General features: G+C 41.0%; 1 protein-coding gene across 3 annotated transcripts in view; it reads right to left on the bottom strand.

Moving 5' to 3' along the window:
* tbck (TBC1 domain containing kinase) overlaps nucleotides 1-27,942 on the bottom strand; it is a 114,791-nt gene that overhangs the window by 16,758 nt on the left and 70,091 nt on the right. For all 3 annotated transcript variants that reach the window (XM_003226388.4, XM_062982622.1, XM_062982621.1), the window contains exons 21-23: nucleotides 27,144-27,180; nucleotides 25,010-25,171; nucleotides 8,454-8,629 (exon numbers count right to left, since the gene is read on the bottom strand). In XM_003226388.4, coding sequence (XP_003226436.2) covers nucleotides 8,454-8,629; nucleotides 25,010-25,171; nucleotides 27,144-27,180 — 375 coding nt within the window. The remainder of the gene's footprint in view (nucleotides 1-8,453; nucleotides 8,630-25,009; nucleotides 25,172-27,143; nucleotides 27,181-27,942) is intronic.

Consider the following 27,942-nt stretch of genomic DNA (forward strand, 5'->3'; position numbering starts at 1 on the left):
CAAGCTTAAGTCTTTTGCTCCATATTTCATTCACTATCTTTTCAAACTGTTGGTACCAACCTGCAGGTTGGTCCAGATTACTTGTTGAGAAAAATGAGGACTTCCCCTGTCCATTTCTCACCACCCCCTTTTCCTTGTGCTATCAGGACATGATTACTGTCACGTGTCTCCTTCAAGGAATGGCAATCTTCATTTTCTCAATGTATGATGCTTACATTCTACTCATACATTCACTCTTATATGTATTATTATTACTCTTAAAATGAAAATCAAATGTTAACCATGGGTGTGATATTCTTCTAGCTTCTATTTCAACAGACTAAAAAACAGACACATGGATGCTAAAGACCTCACTTAAAAAGTTAAAATATAGTTAAACTATCAAAGAATTGGAACCTTCTAAAACCAGCAATTTAAAAAAAAACAGCAAAAAGAAAATCCAGCACACTATGCAAGACTTATTACTTCTAGACAACTAGTCCTGAAAGGTTTGCTGATATATATAAAAATCTTCATCTGCTTCCTGAAATATGGTAGCCAGGAGTTTTCCAATCTAGCACCTCTAGGAAGGGAGTTCTAGAGCTTAGGAGCAATTACTGAGAAAGTCCTTTCCCATGTTCCATCAGATGTCTCTGGTGGGATTGAGAGAAAATTCCTTTAAGAAGATCCCAAAATAAAGATTCATCAAAGAGAATATGGTACCTCAACTGATCTGGACCTGAGATGTTATAGGTTATAACAAGCACTTTGAGCTGTTTATGGAAATGGACTTGAAGTTATTGCAGCAGTTGCAACAAGGGAATTGTCTGCTTTCTACAGCTAGCCCAAATTAACAACCTGGTTGCATCTTTTTGGATGAGTTTCTGAATACTTTCAAAAGCAGCTAATGTAGAGTGTGCTATGTTAATCCAAAGGTAATACCTATACTACCATATTGTTAGTTATATATATACATGTGTGTGTGTGTGTGTATATATATATGTGTGTGTGTGTGTTTTATATATATAATAATTATAACATATTGTATATACATATAATATTCATAATATTATATTGTAATATGATATAATACTAATAGTACAATATAATAATATTAATTATATATTATATTTTACATGTAATATTACTAATAATATTACAATATATTAATACAGTACAATATAGTAATTTATTACCAGTATTGTACTACGCTAATATAATATTGTATGTAAATTTAATTTGTAAGCCGCTCTGAGTCCCCTATAAATGTAGTAAATAAATAAATAGTTTGCTTAGCGTTTTATAAATCTCGATAGAAGGTTTATGTGCACTTTTAAGGAATGAAAAGAAGAATAGCAGTAAAGTTCTTGCAATATGGTACTCATTTATTTTATATGAAAGCAGTAAACCTGAAAGGCTTTATATCCTGGACTCCCACATTAATTTCAGGAAGTAATGACAGACTGAACTACAAAGGGGTAGAATTCAATATGAAGTACTATCATATTCCTCTCTTTGGAGGGACCATGTCACATATCATCTGATGTTAATTGGTGTGTTTTTTAAAAAATTAATAAAGATTGCTGATTATTTTAAAGAACTATAGCGGTAAGAGGCAAAACACATACTTCGCACGGGCCGTGGTAGAGGCTCCTTCTTTGGAGGCTTTTAAACAGAGGCTGGATGGCCATCTGTCAGGGGTGCTTTGAATGCGATTTCCTGCTTCTTAGCAGGGGGTTGGACTGGATGGCCCATGAGGTCTCTTCCAACTCCACTATTCTATGATTCTATGATTCTATATTCAATTGACAGTGCAGCTAATTTATAAGGAATTTGAACATAAGTTCCTTGAAGATCCTTCAAAATTGTTGCCATTCAGAGTAATAAGTGTAGAAATAGTATCAAAAATGGATGGGAAGTAAGACTGTTGGGATTGTGTCCAACGGACAAAGTAGCCAAAGAAGAGCTATAGCTGCATCAGAATACCAAAGGAACACAGATCAAAATTTTGTACAGGGCTTTTTTTGGCACTGGGGAGAAATAGTTATGTAAATAACTCAGAAGCCCACAGTTTAAGAACAACAGTAAGTCTGTTTATTCTTCCCTACATGTATGTTTTGCCGCAGTAAACTGATAACTTATAGTGGGGCCTCATAAGCCTCAGTTATTTCCCTCTTGAAAAGAAACGAAGCCACTTCAAGCACACTTTTCTAGGTACGGCATGTGCTAGGATGAAAAAAAACACACACTCAATAAAGCAAAACAGAAAAAGAGTCCCATTGCTGGAAGTGTGTTTGTTTTGTATAACATACCACTGACATTTGCTTTGCACTGTGATAATGGGCTTCAGGAGTTTACTTTAGGAAATGACCAGCACACAGAGGGGAAATGCTGCTCATGGCATGAAAAGAATTACAATATATAAATAAGACATCTGATGTCAAGTTGGTCAAATTCAAAGTTTGTTGGGGTGTGAAGGGAACCATGGAATACCAAAGGAGTTCTGCTGATAAGGCGGCTATTTGGCTCAGAAAGTATAAACTTTTCATCTCTGCAATATTTGCAGACTCTTGTTTACTAATTCCACACATTTCTACTGATACTGCAACTCCACAAAGGAATAGCAGTAATTGCTCATAAAAAGAATGTCTTATCCACTTCTTTTTCTGGTAAAAGAATATATGTATATATTCCTTTAAAAAATATCTAAACATTGCATTTTGAAGATCATATCTCAGACCTTTATGTAAAAACACAAGGCAGCGAACATGACAACAATCAAATAAATTTCAAGGGGAGACATAAAATGTCACTGAATTAAAACTCACACAAGAAAACAAATCTGTTAAAGGAACAATTTCTGAATTTTTGTAGTGCTAGCTATATATCTTTCACCAATATTTTATTGTAGGTTCCTCAGGGAAGCTGAAGTTGTGGTTTTCTTTTTTTACATTAAATATAAATTATAGCTTAATGTTCACTTTTGCCAGTGTCAAATAACTACTGAAAACAACATAGACAATAAAGACAAAGTAATTATGCTCTCAGTATGCTATTCCATGCTACTGTTATAAGATCAAGCAAAACCAATTCCAAAGATGACAGTCAGAAAGTACTTTTAAACTTCTTGTCAAAATATTTAAAGTAGTTTTCAAAGTTAATATATTCCTAGGGTAATGTAGATAAAGCTCCAAAATGTTATCTGGTTTCATCTCATTTCCTTGACCATCATCCACAAGAAATTCTTTTTACACATATACAAGCTTTCTTCAAAATATGTTTCTATAAGTACATACAGTACACAGAGATTATGTGCTTATAGAACTGGCATATATTTTTTCTGTGTATGTGATAAGTCTTCCTTTATAGTACATTTCACAAATTTCATGGGAAAGGAAAATTAATTCTTTCCCACTATGATTTTTCAGTGGATAGAAGGTTTACCAAGCAGCTCTGCGACTAGTCTTTCCTAATCTCAGTTACAGAAATAAAAGGCCACGCTCAACAGAAACAGTTGGAGAATAGAATTGGGGAGAAGCCCTGGCACAAGATGAAATACTTCCATTGGCACATTCTTCAGAGCAATTTTAGGATCAAAATAGTATTGGAACACAAATAAAGGTCACGTGGCTATCAAACCACAGAAGAGCTCAAAGTTCAAAATAATTGAGGAGTCAGTGAAGATAGAAAAAAGGTATTATTTCCTAGAGTAGTCAGCTTATTAAAATAGACTGTTCATTCAGGACAAAGAAACAGTTCAAGCTCTAAAGAATTAATACTTGAAAGACATAGACAAAGAAAGTGAGTCATAACCATCCTGCATAAAACTACATATTAAGAGTAACATTAAGAGATAGCAACACTAACAAACACTTCTTAAATAAAGTTTCTCTTGACAATTTAGATCTGTTTACACACATTCTACAGGAGACGAGATGGAAACTGTGATGACCCCCATATTGTTGAACTACAATTTCCAACTACCTTGCTATGATAATTGGTCTGCTGGTAGCTGGAATCCAATATCTAGAAGTTCAATTTTTCCCCATTTCTGTGTTATACACAACTAGAATCCAATAAATCACAAATTGAGTCTAAAGTGCTCCTCAGTGATTATATTCTAAACCAGAATTCTCAACTAGGTATGGGCGTTTTGAGTTTGTCCCTCAACAGCACCCTAAATTAAATGCCTACTCTTGATTGATTGTATGTTAAGGTATCAAATGCACCCTTATGCTGGCAGGACTGCTGACCTGAAGGTTGCCAGTTCGAATCTGGAAGGAGTGAGGATGAGCTCTCTCTGTCAGCTTCAGTTCCCCATGCGGGGACATGAGAGAAGCCTTCCCTAATGATGGTAAAAACCATCAAAACATCCAGGTGTCCCTTGGGTAACGTCCTTGCAGAAGGCCAATTCTCTCACACCAGAAACGACTTTCAGTTTCTCAAGTCACTTCTGGTATGAAAATAAACATGGCAATATCCCATGCAGTGTTTTTCAACCTGTGGGTCCCCAGATGTTTTGGCCTTCAATTCCCAGAAATCCTAACAGCTGGTAAACTGGCTGGGATTTCTGGGAGTTATAGGCCAAAACACCTGGGGAACCACAGGTTAAGAACCACGATCTTATGGAATCCTGGGGTTGGTAGCTCAATGAGGCACTAGAGCTCTCTGGCTGATAACTTTAAATGGTCCTCTCTAAACTGCAAGTTCCAGAATTTCACAAGATGTTGCCATGGCAGTTAACAGGTTCAGTACACCCACTTGTTCCAAGAACTCATTGAATGCTATTTTCTTTACATGGAAAGAGCTTTGAACATCATAGAATTGCAAAGGGGGACCTAATGATACATAGAGAAGTATTCTCTCTAGATCTTCAGTGTGAGTCTATGGCCATCCTCTTCAGGAAGTTCTGCCAGATGTTGACACGGAATTGTACCAGAGGCTGAGAGAGAATACTTCTCTGGGCATTGTAGGTCCCCCAGTGCAGTTCTATGGTATACTTTGGCTGGAAATCCAAAGTATGTTCATCTATATATATAATAAAAGTGAATGTTTGTATGTTTGTATCAGCGTTTTGATTGGTCGGGCGGTGTATGTGCTCGCGTTTTGATTGGCCTGGCAGAATATGGGTCAGCTTTCTGATTGGCTGGGCGGAATGTGCCAGCTTTCTGATTGGCCGCCACTTTCATAGGCCACTGGGATCGCTGAGGGAAAAACTACTACCAACTGGCTTCGTTCGGCCTACTTCTCTCCTCAGAACGACGCTAGCTTTGGGACAGTTAACAGCTTTCGGCCTACACTTTGGTAATCCAAAACACCACTGCCACCACCAGAAAGGCCGGACCTGGACCAAACTTGACACACATCACCCCATGAACCCACTGACAACGGATGGCCCCCTTTGGCCCCTCTGCTGACATGTTTAAGGCCTTCCAGGCTGGCCCCATGCTGCTAGGCCCAAAAGGAGGACGCCATCTTGCCTCAGCTTTCAACTTCTTTGTAAGGCCCTACTTTCCTCAAAAGACAGCAGAGAACATTGTTATTATCTTTTTAACGATATGCTTATGAACACTTCTAGCCCCCAAAGCCCCAATCCAAGCCTCCCTTGATCATTTTGCTAACACGTTTCAGGCCTTGCAGCCTGGCTCCATTGTGCTAGGCCGCCAAAGAGGCAGCCATCTTCCCTGTTCCAAACAGGGCAGCTTTTGCCTGGGTCTTTTGGATACAGCACTCTCCTTCAACAAGGTCAGGAGGCAGTACGTAAATAGGTTGATCTTGGGCTGATGGAAGTAGCACCACATCAAGTAGGAAATAAGGTACCACTTATAAAGTGGGGAGGCAAATTTAACTAATTTACGACATTGGAATGAGGAAGTGCCGTCACAGTGGATGATGAAGCAGCTGTTCTCCCCTGTGGCCAGAATCGAACATCCCCTCAGGAGAAGGTTAAATTGCCTCTGCGTCTGTGTCTATCTCGGTTCTGTGTGTATATGGGCATTGAATGTTTGCCCTATATGTATATAATGTGATCTTTTTATATATACAGTAGAGTCTCACTTATCCAACACTCGCTTATCCAACGTTCTGGATTATCCAATGCATGTTTGTAGTCAATGTTTTCAATATATCGTGATATTTTGATGCTAAATTCATAAATACAGTAATAACTACATAGCATTACTGCGTATTGAACTACTTTTTCTGCCAAATTTGTTGTCTAACATGATGTTTTGGTGCTTCATTTGTAAAATCATAACCTAATTTGATGTTTAATAGGCTTTTCCTTAATGCCTCCTTATTATCCAACATATTCGCTTATCCAACATTCTGCCGGCCCGTTTATGTTGGATAAGTGAGACTCTACTGTATATAAATGGTTCTGTTTATATGGTTATGCATTTTCTAATAGCTTTATTCTTAAAATCCAAAATCCAAAAATGCATATTTCTAATATATATCCTTACCAAATGAACCCAGGCAACATCAGGTACTTAGGCAACATTATTTATTTATTTATTTATTTATTTACAGTATTTATATTCTGCCCTTCTCACCCTGAAGAGGACTCAGGGCAGATCACATTATATACATATACACATAGAACCGAGAGATCATCCACTGTGACGGCACTTCCTCATTCCAATGTCGTAAATTAGTTAAATTTGCCTCCCCATTTTATAAGTGGTACCTTATTTCCTACTTGATAGATGCAACTATCTTTTGGGTTGCTAGGTCCTTTGGCTCTGGGAGTTGTACTTCACCCTTATATAGTTAGCACTGAACCCAGCCAACTTCGGATCTGGACCAAACTTGGCACACTGCCTCATCATGTCCAACTGAGCATACAGGCAGGGTTTCGGGGTGATTCTCCTTTGGCTCTGGGAGTTGTAGTTCACCCTTATATAGTTAGTACTAAACCCAGCCGACTTCGGATCTGGACCAAACTTGGCACACTGCCTCATCATGTCCAACTGAGCATACAGGCAGGGTTTCGGGGTGATTCTCATTTGGCTCTGGGAGTTGTAGTTCACCCTTATATAGACAGCACTGAACCCAGCTGACTTTGGATCTGGACCAAACTTGGCACAATGCCTCATCATGCCCAACTGAGCATACAGGCAGGGTTTCGGGGTGATTCTCCTTTGGCTCTGGGAGTTGTAGTTCACCCTTATATAGTTAGCACTGAACCCAGCTGACTTCGGATCTGGACCAAACTTGGCACACAGCCCTATCATGCCGAACTGTGCATACAGGCATGGTTTTGGGGTGATTGATCTTTGGCTCTGGGAGTTGTAGTTCACCCTTATACAGACAGCACTGAACCCAGCCAACTTCGGATCTGGACCAAACTTAAGTGATATTTCCTCACATCCCCAAACAACTCAATGCCGTCTACTAATAACCCGGGCACCGCCGGGACCCCAAGCTAGTTTCAAATATAGTAGAGTCTCACTTATCCAAGATAAATGGGCCGACAGAATATTGGATATGCGAAAATCTTGGATAATAAGGAGGGATTAAGAAAAAAGCCTATTAAACATAAAATTACATTATGATTTTACAAATTAAGCACCAAAATATTATGTTTTACAAGAAATTGACAGAAAAAAGCAGTTCAATACATAGTAATGTTATGTAGTAATTACTGTATTTATGAATTTAGCACGAAAACATTACAACATTTACTACAAAAACAATGGCTACTAAAAGGCAGACTGCCTTGGATAATACAGAACCTTGGATAAGTGAAGCTTAGATAAGTGAGACTCTACTGTAAGACAAATTGGCTTCCAGGTTATATTGTACTAGCTGTGCCCGGCCATGCGTTGCTGTGGCGTTGTCTGGTGGTGTCTGTATTTTATAGGCAATGTGGAAGAGGCCTAAGTGAGGCCTAACTTTGCCTGTCCCCTGGGCTGAGTGGGTTGCTAGGAGACCAAGTGGGCAAAGCTTAGCCTTCTAACTGGCAGCAATTGGATAAAAACAATTATTCCTCTCCCTCTAATTAGTACTTTATTTTTCTTTTCTTTTTGTTGCATCAACCTAGAAGCGTGAATGAGGGGTTGTGCTGTCAATTTTCGAGGTTGTGGGGTGTTTAGTTTTATTGTTTTGTCAGTCGCCAGGATTCCATCACTCTTATATATATATAGATTTATTATATTTATTTATACCCTGCCTTTCTCCCCACAGGGACTCAAGGTGGCTAACAATCTCACACTAGACATGTTTTAAAAGTGCAATACAAAATTTAAAAAAACCCAATTAAATAGTAACAGTGTGGTAAAATCAGAATTAAAATACAATAAATACCCTTAAAATAGCCTTTAAAACTCATACCCTCCTCTCATGTTAAATCATATTACATAAAGGGTCCTGAAACAGCTTCCTTGCATAATACATGGGCCTATTGTGGTGTGAAAGGATGTTGGGGTTTCTACTAAATAAAAAATCAAGTATTATTTTTTAAAACCACTCACCAGGTCACTTCTTGGTGCATCTTGATAGTCCGATGAGAAACAGGACATTAAGCTTCTTGTACAGGTTGCCTCACTGGTATGCTTAGGATGCTGTGCAAACTGTCTGTAAGTAGCACTTTTAGGGGTCCAACAGAAAAGATTGATTGATTCACGGACACAACGTTCTATGTCAATTTCTGAAGAAAGAAGAGAAGAAGATGGAAATTAGAGAGGTAAAAAAGTGGACATTTGTGAAGTCACAGCTAAATTGTGGTCAAGAGGCAGTATATGTTTTTAGTAAGCACATAACTATAGAAGGAATTAATTTAAATTTAAGTCTACTCTTGTTGGTTTGTAGTTAAGCAATCTATCTGGACATAAACAATACTTCTTTCCTCTACCAATATGCAATCAAGTGGAAATTTCAAATGATAATTACAGAGCAGTAAAAGTCATATTAAGGTTATACAACAAATTCAAGTGAAGGTTATGTTTTCAGCTGCAAACTCTAATTACAGTGTGCAATTTGCAAATGTAAAATGTGGCAAAAAAATCAGGACAAATGGTGATAAAGCCTGAATGTCAGGCATGGTATTTTGTAGCAAGATGAGAGTAGTACATTTGTCATAGTTACAGTTGCTAAAGGAAACTGACAGACTTGGAAAATCAACTAGTGAAACAAAAGTTCATGAATGTGAACTTTAGAGGCCTGCTGCTGCTTTTACCAAAACTTCGCAATTGCTGCTGGAAAACAAGAACAAAATGTGCAAACTATGAAACAATTGATATAAAAAGACTTGAAGCTTTTATCTTCATTTTAGCTGAAATCCCATTCCGAATAGCCAGAAGCTGTTACTCCCATTTTTATGACAAACAATGGCCAAATCCAGAAGTTCTGTTTTAAGAGGCTTAGGTTTCAACTGAACTCCTATTCAAGTGCCCAATTCCTTGGCAATCAATGATCCAGTCCAGTGCTTAACATTATGAAGGACATGTGAAAATTGAAGGTGCTTACTAATAAGAAAGTGCATCCTAAATTAAAATACTCAATTAAATCATCAGTGCTAATTAATTGTATTCAAGCTATGAAACCAGCATGATGCATTTTGGTATTGGACCAAATTCTTGCTCTGCCATGGAAATCCACTGGGTGACCTTCAGCACATCACTCTCTCTCAATCTCAGAGGAAGACAAGTGCTAACCATGACTGCCACAAAACCCCTAGACAGGTTCACCTTAGGGCTGCCTAAGAAATTACTTGCACATGACACAGCAAAACTATGGTCATCCCTTTAGAACAGGGGTTGCCAAACTAAGGCCCGTAGGCCAGATGTGGCCCTCCAAAATCATTTACCTGGCCCCTGTCCTAAACTTTAGACTTAGGGTTGACCTAAGTCTGAAACTATTTGAAGGCACACAACAACAACAATCCTAATTTTGGACTATTTCATCATAGTCCGGCCCTCCAACAGTCTGAGGGACCATGAACCCGCCCTCCACTTAAAAAGTTTGAGGACCCCTGTTTTAGAGCAACGGTTCTCAAACCTTTTCAGCCACTGAGCCTTTTTGAAGCAAAACTTTCTTGTGGAGCACCAAGAAATGTTTATATATTATATTACATATTGTATTATATGTAATGTATATATAAATCAGGCATGGTCCAGGCCAGTGGCAGACGGATGGAAAGTGTTTGTGTGAACTAATTCACAAGGTACAAAAAATAGGAAAGAAAGAACAATACAATATTTAAAATGAAGAACAATTTTCACCAACATAAACTTAACAGTATTTCAGTGGAAGATCCCCAGGGCCATCCAGTCCAACCCCCTGCTGCCATTTTTTTTTCGTGTCAGGAGCAACTTAATCAAAGCACCCCCTAAGCAGTGGGAGGGAAATGGGGTTTTGGAAGCAAAGAAAGCGGGGGGGGGGGGGGGATTGCTGGGTGGCAAGGAATAGAGTTTGGGTGGTGGAGGAGGCGGGGGAGAAAAGGTTTTGCCCAGGCAGAATGTTGCTACTGCTGCTGTTGTGTTGTTTCTGACAGCTCAAAATTTTAAATTCCCCGCATTTCTCAAGAGGAAAGAGGAAGAGGCGGAATGCAGCATGGTGCCCCAATGTGATGTCTCATGGGCCATGTAGTCCCGTTCCTAGTACTATTGTGGCAGACGAAGAGGAAAACTTTGGTTTCCCACCGATTCAGCCAGAATCGGAGCCCCTGCACCTGCAGGATGTTTGCCCTCAAGAAGTCAGCCAAACAAGCCTTGGGCAGAATTCTCCCCCGTTCTCTCGCCGGGATAATTATAATCAAGATAGAGGCGCTAGGGAGGCGAATCGCCGAAGCGCCAGAATCGCTGCCAGACAATTAGCTGATTAAGCCTGTTTTCCTTGGGAAATCTTAAGGAGTCATGCATCTGGACACAGCTTGGGTTTCACTTCTTGTTCCCCAGGGAAAGTGTTCCTTGGCGGGAAAACAAGATCCTATATAGCTGTTTTACCGCAAGGAGATCCTTGCGGAGTCAATTCGTCAGCTTCGGGAGTAAGATCGTGTGTGGACTACGCAACTCCAGTTCCTTGTTTCCAGGACCTTGTTCTAGTTCCAAGCCTGCCTTGTTCTTCGGACCTCGCCACGGACCTTGTTCTTGCTTCTTGCTTCTTGTTGCCTCGTATCAAGTCTTGTTTGCCAAGAATCTAGTTTGTTTTCCAGCCTTGTTGTCAAGCTCCATTGGACTAAAGGACCTTGTCATTTCCCCACACTTTGCTTGGCAAAGTGTGTGTTTCGGTTATTGGATTATAACTTTGAACTCTAATATCACATATTGGACATTGCTTTTCTGGACTATATTTGACCTTTCCTGAAAGGTCTACTTCTGAACTTCATTCTTCACTTGTTTTTATTGACTTTATATATTCCTTTAATAAAGATATTAAATAGAATCTGGCCTCTGCGCATGGTTATTGGTGCTCCGTAGCCTGGGTCTTGACAGTTTGACTCCGCCACCCTAAGCACCAATTAACCTAAGGCCAGGATGTCTACAGGAACCGGGGCGGAAGCCCAACCACTCAGCTACACCATTTCCAAGGATGAATTAGACAGAATCCGTGATACACTCTATACGCAGGAGGGAGAAATACGGGGCTTGAAGGAACGAGGTATCCGGCTCCCTGGCCTGGCACTTCCAACCAAGTTTTCTGGAGAAGCCTCCAAGGTTCATGTTTTCCGTCGCCAATGCCAGGCATACATAGAAGCCCGTCAAGCCGAATTTCCCCAAGAAGATGTCAAGGTGGCGTGGATTTATAGTCTCCTAGAAGGGCCAGCGGCCAATTGGGCGATGGCGCTATTTGATGCGGGCTCCATGCACCTAAGTTCTGCGCAAAACTTCTTGAATCACCTTAAAGCGACCTGGGGGATCGAGGACAACGAGCAGGCGGCCGGCCATAAACTCCGGCGCCTCTTCCAAGGAGACAGGCCGTTGTCCCAGTACATAGCCGAGTTCCGGGTGCTGGCCCAAAACACCGGTTGGAACGATATAGCCCTCAGAGGACAGTTTCGTGAGGGTCTCAACATCGAGATGCAGGAAGAAATCTCCAAGGTGGATCCTCCAAATTCTCTTGAGAGACTTATCAACCATTGTTTACGAGCCGAAGTCCTGCTTGCCAACAAAAAACAGTGGCTCCGAGGCCAAAGTGGAAGAGCAGGAGTGAAACCCCCTGCTTCCGCCAGTATTCAGCCACGTCCAGTGTGGAGACCCCCACCACCAGCCCCATACCCCAGGGGAAGCGAGGAAGAGCCGATGCAGTTGGGCAATGTGCGCCCCAGAATAGATGTAGCTGAAAAGGCCCGCCGCCAACGGTTAAACCTCTGCTGGTACTGCGGGAACGGGGGCCACTTCGCCAGAGAATGTCCAGCCAAGAGAAAGCCCGCCGCTCGCCTGGCGGCGGCGTCCTCCGCGGAGACGGAGACGGCCGAGGCGGCTGGAGCCAAGCCGGCGGGGGAAGCCAGCGACCGGGCGTAGAGAGGCTCGCAAACCCGGTCAAAAACCCCACTCAAGAGCTGCAAACCGGGGTCCTATTTCTCCTAGTGGTCACGTTGTGGTCAGCGAAAAAAGGACCCGTCATGATCCATGCCATGATAGACTCAGGAGCAACAAACAATTTCATCGACAGAGAGTATGCCAACTCTCTGGGATTACAATATCACGATTTCAAGAACGCCCGGGTGGTGCAGACTATAGATGGCCGTCCCCTAAAGACGGGTCCAGTAAGCCAATGGACTGAGCCCACCAGAATGTGGATAAGGGAACACATGGAAGAGATTTCCTTCTTTGTTACCGAGGTCCCCCACTTCCCTGTGATTTTGGGAATTCCATGGCTGACACTCCACGACCCAAACATCTCCTGGACCAACAGAGAACTGCAGTTTGCTTCTAAATATTGCCAAAACCATTGTCTTGTAGCCAAGGTCTGCCATGCCACAGACGCTGAACCCATCATCACCTTGCCCAAGAAATACTCAGACTTTTGGGATGTTTTCAATGAAAAAGAAGCCGAGAAACTACCCCCGCATAGACCCTACGATTGTGCCATTGACTTGGCGGAGGGGGCCCCGATCCCGCGAGGACACCTCTACTCCCTGACTGAACCAGAGCAAGAAGCTCTCAGGGAGTTCATAGAGTCAAATCTTCGCAAGGGATTCATCAGACCCTCTCAATCCCCAGCTGCCTCCCCGGTGATGTTTGTGAAAAAGAAGTCAGGGGACTTACGCTTGGTTGTGGACTATAGAGCATTGAACAATATCACGAAGCGGAACCGCTACCCCCTGCCTTTGATCTCGGACCTATTAGACCGACTTCGAGGGGCCAAGGTTTACACCAAGCTGGATCTCCGGGGGGCTTACAATCTAGTTCGCATCAGGGAGGGGGACGAATGGAAAACCACTTTCCAGACCAAATTCGGATTATTCGAGTCCCTAGTCATGAATTACGGATTATCCGGAGCTCCCGCAACGTTCCAGCATTTTGTCAACGATATCTTCCAGGATTATCTAGATCGGTTCTTGATCATTTACTTGGACGTTTTTTTGGTGTTTTCTAGATCACAATCGGAGCATGAGAAGCACGTCAGGATGGTGCTACAACGATTGCGGGATCATGGACTATATGCCAAGTTGGAAAAGTGCGCTTTTGACCTACAAGAGGTAGACTTCCTGGGATACCGTGTCTCGCCACAAGGGCTCTCCATGGACCCGGCAAAGGTTTCAGCAGTATTGGATTGGCGGGCGCCAACCAACAAGAAAGAAGTGCAACGTTTCTTGGGGTTCGCGAACTACTACCGCAAATTCATCCCAGACTTTGCCCGCTGGTCTGACCCAATCACCAGCTGCATCCGTGGGAAACAGCCTTTCCGCTGGACGGAGCAAGCAGAGAAAGGGTTCCAGCAATTAAAGAAGTTGTTCACGTCCCAACCAATTCTACAGCACCCTGATCCTAAAACCCCTTTCGTTGTGCAGGCTGACGCCTCCGATGTGGCAATTGGGGCTGTACTCATGCAACCAGTGGGAGAACATCTTTATCCTTGTGCCTTTTACTCCCGTCAACTAACAGCCCCAGAGAGAAATTATACTATTTGGGAGAAGGAACTTTTGGCCATAAAGGCAGCCTTTGAAAATTGGAGGCATTGGTTAGAAGGGGCCAAATTTCCCATTTAGGTTCATACTGATCATCGTAATTTGGAACATCTAAGAACTGCCCGCAAGCTAAATCAGAGGCAGCAGCGCTGGGCTTTATTCTTTGAGCGTTTTGACTTCCAGATCCATTATGTAACCCCAGCTCAGACCAAGCAAGCAGATGCTCTATCACGAAAACCAGAGTATGCTGCAGGACGCAGAGAGACCTTCGAATCCCAATTGCTGCAACCCGAGAACTTTGCCACGCTCACAGTGGGAAACACCAAATCCACTCCAATTGAATCAACTCCTTCTAACCCAGAACCCCTTTGCGCTCAAGAGATTAGAGCCAGTCAACAGGCAGATGCCTGGGCTCAAGAACAGATTCGCCAAGGACTACGTTTCCCTTTCTCACTTAAGGATGGGCTACTGTGCTACAGGAATCATGTTTACATCCCTCCAGGCCCCGGCAGAGAAAAGACACTTCGTCTGTGCCATGACAGCAAGCCAGCAGGGCATTTTGGACTTTTCAAAACCATGCATTTGATCCTATGAGATTTCTGGTGGCCCAAGATCCGCAAGGATGTGGAGAAATATGTCAATACCTGCCCGGTATGCCAGCACTCCAAGATAAGAAGGGAGAAGCCCTCAGGGCTACTGCATCCCCTTCCTACTCCATCTCGCCCATGGGAGATAATTTCTGCAGATTTTATCACTGACCTACCACCTTCCCTTGGATATACCACGATCCTAGTGGTGGTGGACCTTTTTACCAAGTTGGCCCATTTCATTCCCTGCAATGGTCTCCCCACGGCCAAAGAGACTGCAGATTTATTCCTTCAGCATGTTTTCAGACTACATGGATTGCCCAAGAGTTTAGTCACGGACCGTGGATCTCAATTCACCTCTCGTTTTTGGAAGGCACTACAGAAACTATTGGGCATAGACTCTCGTTTATCTTCAGCTCATCATCCCCAAACGGATGGGCAAACTGAGCGCACCAATGCCACTTTGGAACAATACCTTCGCTGTTATGTAAACTACCAGCAGGACAATTGGGCTTCCCTGTTATCTCTATCAGAATTTGCTTACAACAATGGTGTCCAGGCTTCAACTAAAGAAACCCCGTTCTTTGCAAACTATGGTTTCCATCCACGTTTCTTCCCTTCTGTCATTGAAACCTCAGAAGTCCCTGCAGCGGAGGACTGGCTGCAAGAACTCACAGCGGTGCAACAACTCTTGCACCAGCAACTGGATCAAGCCAAGGAGGACTATAAACGCCACGCTGACGGCCATCGCCAGCCCGGCCCCGAGATCAAGGTAGGAGATCGGGTCCTATTGTCCACTCGCTTTTTGCCCTCCCACCGTCCCTGCCGGAAGCTAGATGCCCGTTTCATTGGTCCCTACCCAGTGGTGGCGCAGCTTAACCCCGTGACTTTCAAACTCCAACTTCCGCACTCTATGCGCATTCATCCAGTGTTTCATCGTTCCCTGCTCCTTCCGGCGGATGGGGTACGCCCCGATGTGGACCAGCTGGCCCCCGCCCCTGTTTTGGTGGACGGGGAGGAGGAATTCGAGGTTCAGGACATTTTGGATTCTCGCTTTCATCGCCGCTGCCTTCAGTATCTCATTGACTGGGTGGGTTTTGGCCCCGAAGAACGCTCTTGGAAAGACGCTTCCACAGTCCATGCCCCCGACTTAGTCCGCCGCTTCCATCAGGCCTACCCTGCCAAGCCGCGGCCCCGCACCTCGGGAAGAGGGCCCATTTTTGAGCGGGGCCTTGAGGAGGGGGATAGTGTGATGTCTCATGGGCCATGTAGTCCCGTTCCTAGTACTATTGTGGCAGACGAAGAGGAAAACTTTGGTTTCCCACCGATTCAGCCAGAATCGGAGCCCCTGCACCTGCAGGATGTTTGCCCTCAAGAAGTCAGCCAAACAAGCCTTGGGCAGAATTCTCCCCCGTTCTCTCGCCGGGATAATTATAATCGAGATAGAGGCGCTAGGGAGGCGAATCGCCAGAATCGCTGCCAGACAATTAGCTGATTAAGCCTGTTTCCCTTGGGAAATCTTAAGGAGTCATGCATCTGGACACAGCTTGGGTTTCACTTCTTGTTCCCCAGGGAAAGTGTTCCTTGGCGGGAAAACAAGATCCTATATAGCTGTTTTACCGCAAGGAGATCCTTGCGGAGTCAATTCGTCAGCTTCGGGAGTAAGATCGTGTGTGGACTACGCAACTCCAGTTCCTTGTTTCCAGGACCTTGTTCTAGTTCCAAGCCTGCCTTGTTCTTCGGACCTCGCCACGGACCTTCTTCTTGCTTCTTGCTTCTTGTTGCCTCGTATCAAGTCTTGTTTGCCAAGAATCTAGTTTGTTTTCCAGCCTTGTTGTCAAGCTCCATTGGACTAAAGGACCTTGTCATTTCCCCACACTTTGCTTGGCAAAGTGTGTGTTTCGGTTATTGGATTATAACTTTGAACTCTAATATCACATATTGGACATTGCTTTTCTGGACTATATTTGACCTTTCCTGAAAGGTCTACTTCTGAACTTCATTCTTCACTTGTTTTTATTGACTTTATATATTCCTTTAATAAAGATATTAAATAGAATCTGGCCTCTGCGCATGGTTATTGGTGCTCCGTAGCCTGGGTCTTGACAACCAAGGGCTCCACGGAGCACAGTATGAGAACCCCTGGTATAGAGGTGCCTCTATGGCAAAAGGACCAACATTTCTTTTTTGGTACCGAAGTAACCTGTCCTTGTTTTCAGAGCGTTCTTATCTACAATGGATTGTAGTATTGCATGGTATCAATGGGCTGGTAAATTTGCTCTGAGATTCTGTTTGAATTTCCATTGAGGCACCTCAGCTGTTGAAGTATGGATAACTCTTTTAAAGTTTAGACTAAACCATGCAATGATTTCAAACCTCCTGGTATAGGAGTTACCAGATGATGCTTAATTTAGGTTCTCCTAAGACAGACTAAGCCCTCACTTTCCACAACTCCAGTCAATCATAGTTGAGTTCATACCACACACCATAGCTCTAGACACCCTGACAGTTTTCAGTTACTGGAGTATATAGAGTTTCTACAATCAAATCTGTTACACAAACATCTTGCCAGTATGAGAATTGCATGTGTAAAATAGCTGTATCATGTGCAACACCCTGAGCTCTTTGAAAGAAGGACATCATAAAACATGGTAACAGATCATATTATTGGAAAAGGTTTAGAATGAAAGTTCAGTCAAGTCTTTTTCCATTTCTCAAATCACCGCCATCTAGGGAATCATCTAAAGGCTATTCATTAAAATCAAACAAGTCTGGTTAATAAACTTATTTCCTGCAGGCTTAATGACAGGAAAAAGGAATTTGCTATGCAAACGATGGCAAACTGGGTGGCTGTCTTTTTCAACAGAAAACCAATAATTAATCTTCTTGATTTGATAAAATTGTTACACATGGATGGAGAGACTATTAGAGGCAGGAGCAACTGGAAATGCCAGACAGCAACTCACAGTCACGTATTGCATTCCTAAAAGCCTTGTCATAATATAACTGACAAACATCCGTGCCATACTGACTTCAGAGAAATTCCATAATCTCAGCAGCCATTTTAAACATTTAGTCTGTATTTTACAGGGATGGTAGAAAGAGCACATAAAGCACTAAGTTAAGATGACATGCAGGTGACAACCAAGGGGTTATTTCACTGCAAAGTACTTGTGAGAGCCTGTCTGCAAAGACAGTTCAGAAGAAGAAAAAAGTGTGGATGAAATGAATTATTACTGAGTTGAATTTTTTTCTAAAACTTATAGTCAAAAGAATATATGGGTGAGCTCATTTCTGTATCGTTTAATCCATATCAGAAACCTGTTCCTTTCAAACAAACCTGAACCTCAAGAGGAAATGTAATTGCTCTGAATGAATGGGAACAGCATTGGCGTAACCTCTTCCCAACTATCCCATTTACTAACCTATACAACTAGCTTCAGACAAACAATCCAACACTTTCAGGTGTGGTTGGGGAAAAGAGGGAACACACATTCCCTGCAGAAGTTCTTCTTATTTTAACATCTTCTTGCCCATCAAAGAACATCAGAGCTGTGGTTTTTGCTCTACTCTTCCAAAATGTTGATATATTCCTTGAATTTTTAAACCAAATAAGTAAAGTTGTTGGGCTGAGGTAGAATATTTTAAAATACAAACAATAAATAAGTAACTGAACACAATCTGAATAAAACCAGTAGCAAAGAATAAAAATATCACGATTGAAACCACAAGAAACCTTATATTTTCTATACTCTACTTAGGCCTTATCTCTTGTAAAAAAGTAATTTATTCCACATTCAATAATTAAGTGTTCTCTGGGTGGTGTATTAACAAAAACAACAACTTCAAAAACTAAATTATTTATTTATTTTGTGTCAAAAGCATTGCATAATAAACAAGCTTAAAAGTGATAAAATAAAGGACTCACAAGCAGCTAAATAGTTTTAGACCAAAACCGGGCAACAGCGACCGCATTGTCCGTAGCTTTAAACAATTCCTCCTCCGTACATGAGACAAGAAATTGTGGGCAAGCATACATATATGGAGTTGTTTGTTCTGCTCCACAGTCACACAAGGTGGAGGATTCCTCCAGGTAGTGCCATCTTGCCAGGTTGTCTTTTGATCTGCTCACTCTGCTTCTGAGTCTGTTTAGGGACTTCCAAGTTGCCCATTCTTGGTTTGCCCCTGGAGGCAGACCCCTCATGGGGGGCCATCCAATTGGGATTGCCTGGTTTAGCTGCCCAGAGAGATACTTTTGCTGTTGCTGGAGGAACATTAAGAGGAGTGGTAGTTCTCATGAAGCTTTTCCTTGATTTGAGTCTACTGGGAAGAGGCTGATAGTTGTGCAGTGTGTGGCTTTCACAATGTTTGACCTTATTTCTCTCACAGTTAGCAGCAACTTCCTGTCGCACATCACCTAATTTAGAGAGTTTATCAACAGGTGTAGGTTTAAGGCATCCTGTGATTATTCTGCATGTTTTGTTCAGTGCTATGTCCACCTGCTTCGCATGGGCAGACTTGTGCCAGATAGGACAGGCGTACTCAGCAGTTGAGTAAGACAAGGCCAGGGCTGATGTTCTTATTAATTGTGGGTCTGCACCTCATGTACTGTCAGTAAGTTTCTGCAGGATGTTGTTGTGTGCAGCTACTTTGTGCTTGGTGTTCATGCACAAGCTTTAACTGTGTGAAGGCCCTCCCAGCCACTGCCAACCTCTGAGTATCAAGCATTAGCATTGAGTCCAGGAGGATCCCCAGACTGTGGACCTGCGTCCTCAGGGGGAATGTAACCACAATGAGAACAGATTACTACCCTATACCCCCATCAACCTCATGATTGATCAGGGAGACCTCTGTCTTGTCTGGATTAAGCTTCAGCTTGTTAGCCCTCATCCAGTACATCACTGCTATCAGGCACTGGTCAAGGAGCCGGGGGGGGGGGGGGGCTTCCTTGGAATTTGGTGGAAAGGAGTAATAGAGTTGAGTGTCATCTGCATACAGATCTCATCAAACTCCAAAATTCCAGATGACCTTACTCAGCGGTTTCATGTAGATGTTAAAAAGCATGGGAGATAGAATGTAACCTTGCAGGGCTCCACAGGTCAATGACCAGGAGTCCGAGCAGATGTCCTCCAGCTTCACCAACTTTACCATAACTGAAAGCAATAACTGATGTGCTGGCACGCCCGAGCCTTTGGGAAAACTATAGTGTCTGGCTTTACTCAGTATACCTTCTATTAAGAGCGAGACCCTTGACATACAGAGGCACATTAGGCAAGATGAAGAGAGAACCAAAACAAATTTACTGAAAACAGGAAGAACAAAGGGCTAACTCCATCTGGGACTAATGTAAGATAACTTAAAACAATACATTACAAAAGATTTTGCTGATTGCAGTCATCTTTCTGGGATCTTTGAAAGTCTTTTGCCTCTGATGTAAAGCGATGGATTATAAACTGGTGCTTATAAGCTGTCTTGGTCTTCTACTTTGGGAAACTTGGGCTGACAAGCTTCTGTTGTCTCTGGGACTGATGATATATGAATACTGCTAAATGCAGTGTCTATAGTGCTAAGGATGCCTGTTTGGATTGCTAAGCTTAAGACTTCTAGACAAAAACCAGGCCTGTAGTCTCTATAGCTCTACTGCAGAAAAAGGAAGAGTCTAGCAAAGGAGCTCTATACAGGCAAATGGATTAGACCAACTAAGGCTAGCCTCTAGGGGGCTTTTATGCTCCACCCCAAAACTAATACAAATGGAGGCATCATCACTATTGGGGAAACCTAAACAGAGGGAACTAAAGCAAAGGAGCAGAAAAGGCAGAGCCAAGACTTCACAACTGAAGATAGCACAAAGCCAAGATAAAACTAACCTTAAAGAATGAATACATCAAAATGTCTGAGACTGGAATAAAACCAGCAATAAAATAAAACTAATACAATCACTAAAGGCAGTTCTTAAAAATCTTAGAAGAATAAAAGCTGAAATATTATGCCACTCTCCACCTGACATCTGAATGTTTTCCAGAAAATTCTTCAAACTTTTGTCAATCGCATTGCATATACACTTCAGAATTGCATAGAAATTCTAATAAAGTGATTATTTTAAATATGACAATTGTATCTATTTTTCAATCTTTTGCTAGTAATTATATTTAAAATATGTTTTAAGTGCATTCAATTGTCTTTAAAATAGTATTGTTATTTAATTATTTTTTTCAATTTTGTAAACTAATGATTTTGACTAATCTTAAAAGTTGTTTTAAGCTGCCTTGAATTCCATCTTGAGAGAAAGATGAGATACACATTCAGTAAGTAATTAAGTAAATAATAGTGTGCTTTGGGTGATGGTGAAGAAGAGGTAAGAGTTTATTTCTACTAGTTTAACCTGTGGTGCCATCTCCCATGTTGTTCCAATTGGACAATCATCCAAGCATTTTGTCGGGAAAGTGGTAAAATAGCTGGAGGGACATCACTAAATACAAACCTATATAAACAACTGCCAAAGACCAGTAATAAAAACATACAGGAGATCCACTGTGGGTTTCTCATATTTATCATATTAAAAATAATTAATAACTAAGGTAAAGTAAAGGTAAAGGTTTCCCCTGACGTTAAGTCCAGTCATGTCTCACTCTGGGGGGTTGGTGCTTATATCCATTTCTAAGCCGAAGAGCTGGTGTTGTCCGTAGACACCTCCAAGGTCATGTGGCCAGCATGACTGCATGGAGCGCCGTTACCTTCCCGCCGGAGCGGTACCTATTGATCTACTTACATTGGCATGTTTCGAACTGCTAGGTTGGCAGGAGCTGGAGCTAACAGCAGCCACTCCTGCCGCTCCTGGCGTTTGAACCTGGGACCTTTCGGTCTCCAGCTCAGTGCTTTAATGCACTTCGCCACCGGGGCTCCTAACTAAACATTAGGTAAATACAAGTCAATTAAAGGATTCTCAGCTTTAGGTAAAATGACATTAATCCTTTAGAACGTGACATTATAAAACATCATTGGTAAGCAGGTATATGCTAAGAAATCACTTTCCTTCTGTACCAAAGCCAATTCTTGATCCAATTCTTGGCTGAGAACTATTAAATATTGGCAGCTATGCATAGCTTCTGTTTCACAAATACCATTATTCACCTTTGATGAATTTCTGAGAACTGTTTTATAAACACATCTGCCTCTGGTTCCTCAACAAAGTCATCAAACATAAATGATTCGAGACTAGGCAGGGACAAAAAAAGAAATCCTTCCATAAACAGGCAGCTCTTATGTCTTTTTCTTGGAATAGGAAGAGCAATGCACCCACATCCCTGAGAGAGACGAAGCGGGGCAAATCAAGCATTCGACACTCTGCCAGGTTTTCCTGCCTGGAGGGACAATTTCTGGAAAAACTGTCTGTTTTGAAAAGGGTGAACTCCTTCCCATATCATCTGCCTAACATGTAGCTCAGCATCTACTTTTTAGTATGTTTTCTAAAGTTTTCAGATGTGCTGCCATCTGTTGATATTTTCTAATGCAACTACTGATTCCAGATCCTACCTTAGCTGTTTGTTACTGGGACATAGATTGCACCCAATAATAGTTCAATGTTCTGCTCAGAATAACAAAAAGTCTGCATAGCTGTACATTCAAAAACTTCTGAACTCAGCTAGATCTTTTGGTGGAAGCCTTGCTCCCTCCCTAATGCACCTGTTTCTGTCTGCTTCCAGAATATTCTCTTCAGTTCGTCTGCTGCATGTGCAATCAAACTAAACTAAAGTAAGGTGGGATTATATGGTGGGGAGGAAGGTGCAGCTCACAGGTGATCATATTTGATGAACCACAGTTACAGGTAAGCAACTTGCCTTTCTTCATCATGGTCTCCGTGACTCACACATAAGATGAATAGCAAGCTAACACAAAAATAGGAATGGGGCAGTATCAAACATAGTAGAAATAGTTGCCCTAGAATCAATAAATGAATCAGTAAACACTTACTGAATCTTTTGAGGCCAACAGTTTGTTCATTGGACACATGGTTCAACCCAATATGTGACTGTATATATGGACATCACCTTACAGCCAACATAGGAATCAAATACAGGACATAATTGGATGACGAAGAAGGAGAAACACACTTTACAGCCAAAAACAAAAAGGAGTTTCAATGGATAACAGATAAAAGCAAAAAGGATAGAAGATGGCAGAAACAGAGTCAGAACCCTGAATTCAAATGTTGAGTGACTTGTGTGCATGGAATAAAGAGAACTAATATAATTATCAATGTAGAGGCACAGAAGTAGAACACGAAAAAGGAAGAACAAGATTTGAGAAATCAAGGAGAAGTTTAAAGAAATGTCAGAAGTTCAAGCTAGGCTCAGGAAAGGAAGAAGTACTAAGGATCATTTTGCAAACTTATACTGACAGTGGAGCTTCTTTGATTATAGCAAAGCTTTTGATTATATTGATCACATAAAGCTATAGATTGGTTTTCCAAAATATGTGTGTGTCACATCACTTGATTGTCATAATGCATAACCTGTACTCAGGACAAAAGGCTACTGGTGGGACAAAATACAAAAAGATTTAATAATTACAATTGGCAAGGGATCAGGCAGGGCTGCATTTTATCATCTGTTTGATAAAATTGGAGGAAGAGAAAATTGAAGGGACATCAAGAATTTAAGATATGTAGATGACACCATGCTACTAGCAGAGACATATAAGAGCATTCCTAAAGTAATCCCAGTAAGAGCTCATTGGCCAGGATTAATAACTGATTTTATTACTTTTCCTAGGATATATTTCTGAGGTAATAACTTCCTCATATTCATATAGCTTCAAGTCCACATTTCCTTTCATATGTGTGGTTTCTGAGAAACATGTCTTACAGTATTCTGCTGGGCTTATCTCCTTTTGTTTGACTGAAGTCTGAGCTTCAAATAGGAAACACGAGTTATTATGATTTATGAGACACAACAAGCAATTTTTAACATGGGCTGACAGTGACAAAGATAAATGGAAAGCACCAACACAGTTATATGCATAGTTTGGGCCACGAAATTCATTCATTTCAATTTCAAGGAAACAATCTCTATGACAAAGCAAGGCAATTTGTGGCTTCCCTGATGTTAAGCTACAACTCCAATGAGCCAAGCCAATTGAGTCAGTAGCAATGCATGATGAAAGTTGCAGTACAACATATGGAAGGCTATACATTCTTCAGACGTTCACTATAAAAAGTCATAATTACTAGCACTAGGACTATATATTGCTTGAAGATTAGCATTAGCTTTTGCAAGCTTCGTTCAGGAACAAGGTACTGCTAAATTTTAACAGCATATAGAGATCTACATATGTGGAAGGCTTTGTTGCTGGTAAAACATATATGTTTGCTAGAATCTTCCCCAGACCTTGTTTCTCTAAACTCTAGAGAAAAAGCACAAAAAACGATCCGATTCCAGTTTAGAGATTTTGTCCTTGATCTAATATTGAAAATCCAATACATGGAATAAGATTATGATATATCAAAGCAGCTCAAAGAACAACACATGTTGGCCAAACCAAGAGCTACTTCAAGAAGATCCAGAGTTCAGAATGTGTGCTTCTGAATTGTGTGGGGTAAATAGTGTGAGAAAAAGAAACCCCAGTCCTCTTTGGGAACCTGGAGGTCAAAGTGGGCTAAGCAACAGTATCATTGCTTCAGTTGAACTGCACTCTTTGGAGGATCTTAGGGTTATTCAAAAGCCATGCCCAAGACAGATGAGTCCCAGCTGGCTTGTTCAGTTTGGTGCAGGGCAGTGGAATGACGCCTGCTACCACAGTGCACTGCTATAATACTATGAATACCTCCAAATACAGTGCAGCTGATGTGATAATCCACATTCCTCTAACTCAATCTTAAGAAGAAGAATGGGTGTTAAGTTCATCACATTGCATTTCAATATAGTTAGAACATGTCAGAAGTGCAATACAGTTATGTACAGTGGAGATACCCATTCCAGTGTCAATGTCTGCAGGAAAGTTAGGACACATTGTACTTGTCAGATGGCTGGATACTTGCTTCAGCAAGCATAACTGAAGAACTCTGTCAGCAAAGCTTATTCTAATCTCTATTAGAAGTTGTGTGGTCCTATATTTTTGCATGTCCACATTTGATTTAGTTTTCTCGTGTTCTTAAACTTGTATAACTTACCTAATTTGTCTCCCAATGTTTAAATAAATGCCTCCCACAACTAATTTGATATCTTGTCAGAGTAGCAAAACAGCCTATTTGTACCAATTATTTTAATCTCCCTACTGACACCTTATTTATACAAAAACAAAAAAATAAATTCACTTCAGAAAACATTGCGTCCAACATAGAAATGGGAAAAATAAAGATAGATCATAATACCTGGCAAATCAGAAAAGAGCAAAATGCATTCGTTGAACCCATTAGAGAGAAGTCGGTCTCTCAGCTGCTGAAGAATAGCCACTCCAATACAGAATGGGAAGGAAGAATTCCCAAGTAGCAATGTATCCCACAGATGAAAAATTTTGTGCAAAGGAAAGACATCTGCAAGGTGGGAAAAAATAAATTAGAACAGCAATGTCATTTTTAATGATCTGGCAAGACAAAAATCCTTACTATTAGTAGTATAATCAAGAAATCCTATTGATCATATACTTAGAAAGGGTTCTGTGTTCAACTGGATCAGTTGCTGTAGAACAAAGAGTAGTGTGTGCAACAGAGGAAAACATAACAAACAAAACAAAGGAAGTTCAAAAGATAGTGTACTACAACCCAAAAGTCTCCTCTTCTATTGTTCATGGTCAGTTAGTGAGCAAAACATTGCCAGCAGTGGTGAATTGCAATTTGCATAAACCATGTCTGTAAAAATCTTGGTAGCTTCTTTGTATCAAGTATCAACTACCTTCAAATGGATTACACCAGTGGTTCTCAATCTGTGGGTCCTCATATGTTTTGACCTTCACCTCCCAGAAATCCTAACAGTTGGTAAACTGGCTGGGATTTCTGGGAGTGGTAGAGCAAAACACCTGGGGACCCACAGGTTGAGAACCACTGGATTACAGGCATACTTCTGTTAACAATGCCTCTGACAAAAGAAGATCCTCTTTACACATTCCTATCTAACTAGAACATTTTTAGTAGAATCAACATTAGGAGCATAGTGAAAGATAGCTGGAGGAACACATATTTTCAGTGTCTGTAGCAAACAGTGTAATGAAGCTTAATTTTTCAGTTTAGCAGAGACACTATTTTTGCTGCAAAATCAGGCTTATATTTTTAAAACAAAATAAATCCATGTGAACTTTCATGACCACTGTCATGATTAAAGGACTATTGGTCTGAAGTTCAAAGGAAAATGACAGAATAAACAACAACATTTGTGATGTGGACTCTAAGCAGCACAGGTCAGAGCAGAACATAAAATGATTAAGCAGCAGAATGGGCATCTCACGAGGAAAGCAACAAATCATCAACATTCTAAAAAACCCCAAAACCCATGTATTTTTTAATATTGGGTCTCCAAATGTCATTGTGTTTTAGCTCAGATGATAAGAAGCTTTTAGATGTCCATTATCTGAGCTAGATGGTTGAACCAGAATACCATATTGTGGTTCAACTTTCTCCAATCAAGTACTTTCCACATGTGTTGAATTACAGTTAGCATGTTTCACTTTTGTTGTCTCTAAGAGATTATGAGAATATTAACCAAATATGTGTTAGATACAAGGTTAGGAAAGGTCAACTTTGATATCTGACTATCATCATAATCATAATCATCATCTCTTAGATGTTAATCATCTCTTCATCAATTTAGGTAGGGAACAACAACAAACACATCACTAAACGTATCTTAAAATGCTACTAAAATCCATCAATGAATACTTTGAAAATCACAAAATTATCTGAATGGGCCTGCCAGAAAAGACAGGTCTTTAGTGCCGATTTAAATACAGACAACATCTCAAGATGATAAATATCGTCTAGCAGGATATTCCATAGTCTGGAGGGGACCAAAGAAAATGTCCCCTGGGTAACAATCAGCCTAATTTGGGCTGACTGAAGCAGATGTCTCACAGAGGACATAGTGTACAGGGTCTATTATATAACAAAGGCAATTCTGTAGGTAATCTGGACTCAAATCAAAGGTAACAACCAACACTCTGTACTTTCCCAAACCCAACTGGCAACCAGTGGAATAATTTTTATTATTGATGTAATAATGTTATTTTTAGATGTACTAGTAGTCTGGCTGTCATGTCTTGAATTTACTGAAGATTGTCAACTTGGTACAGAGGAAATACAATGTACAGCACATTACAAAAGTCCAGTGTTGAAATTACCAGCCTTGAGGCAGTACCATCTTGAACCCCCTCACAGTCCCTTAACTCTCCTACATTATATGCATGAAATAATATATAGACCTAAACAGTAGGTCAAATAGAAAAATGTACATGATCTAACAATAATTAAATAGAAGCACACTTAATATAGAAAAAAAAGAAAATGTCATACTCACGTGTAAACATTGTCAGAAACCAAGGAATAGCATACAGCTATAAACATAACATAGGGACAGGGTAAAAGAAAAATATTGTTAAAACAAATCCTTGTGCATTTTCATCCACATAGTGTTTTGATTCTCCAGCCTTTCATAGTAATGAGCTTGAGAAATCTGCAGTTAAAATTTTTCCATCATTGTAATTATCTATCAAGACTACAATTTAGGTGCTGGAAACACACAGACTCACACAACCCTGATCAGCTCTACTTCGTAACTATTACACTTTTAAAATGTTATACATTCAATCATATAAGATGCTGGTCAAGGCACTAAAATCAGCAAATCAAGGAAAAGTATGCTCAGGTATGAGAGATAGGTATAATGCTGCTGGCTAGCACAGATACAAGTTACAGTTCTATCTCAATGACAGTTTATGTCTTTTATATATCTGCTCTGACAAAAACAACGTTCCGCAAGTATCTGCCTTCACTAAATTGTAGCCATCGATTTCTACTGCATAAGTAGAAATTGTACTTGTGGAAATAAATAAGTCACCATGGAGACTGCTCATCTAGTCCAGTTACAGATCCAATTGGAAGGGCACACTATACCTTAGGGAAAATTAGTAAATACACTTAAAAGTGGTATATTAATATCAGCAGCACCACCAAGGTCAAACTGGCTTTACCAGGAAAGGACACGATCATTAAGAGGAAAAAGCAAACAGTAAAGTCATCAAAACAAACTGGATTATAATCATTAATGCATCTTATTCCATCTGAAGGAGACAAAAATAGATGCAATTAGATCAAAA

Source organism: Anolis carolinensis, chromosome 5 (assembly GCF_035594765.1).
Source record: "Anolis carolinensis isolate JA03-04 chromosome 5, rAnoCar3.1.pri, whole genome shotgun sequence".
Taxonomy (NCBI): Eukaryota; Metazoa; Chordata; class Lepidosauria; order Squamata; family Dactyloidae; genus Anolis; species Anolis carolinensis.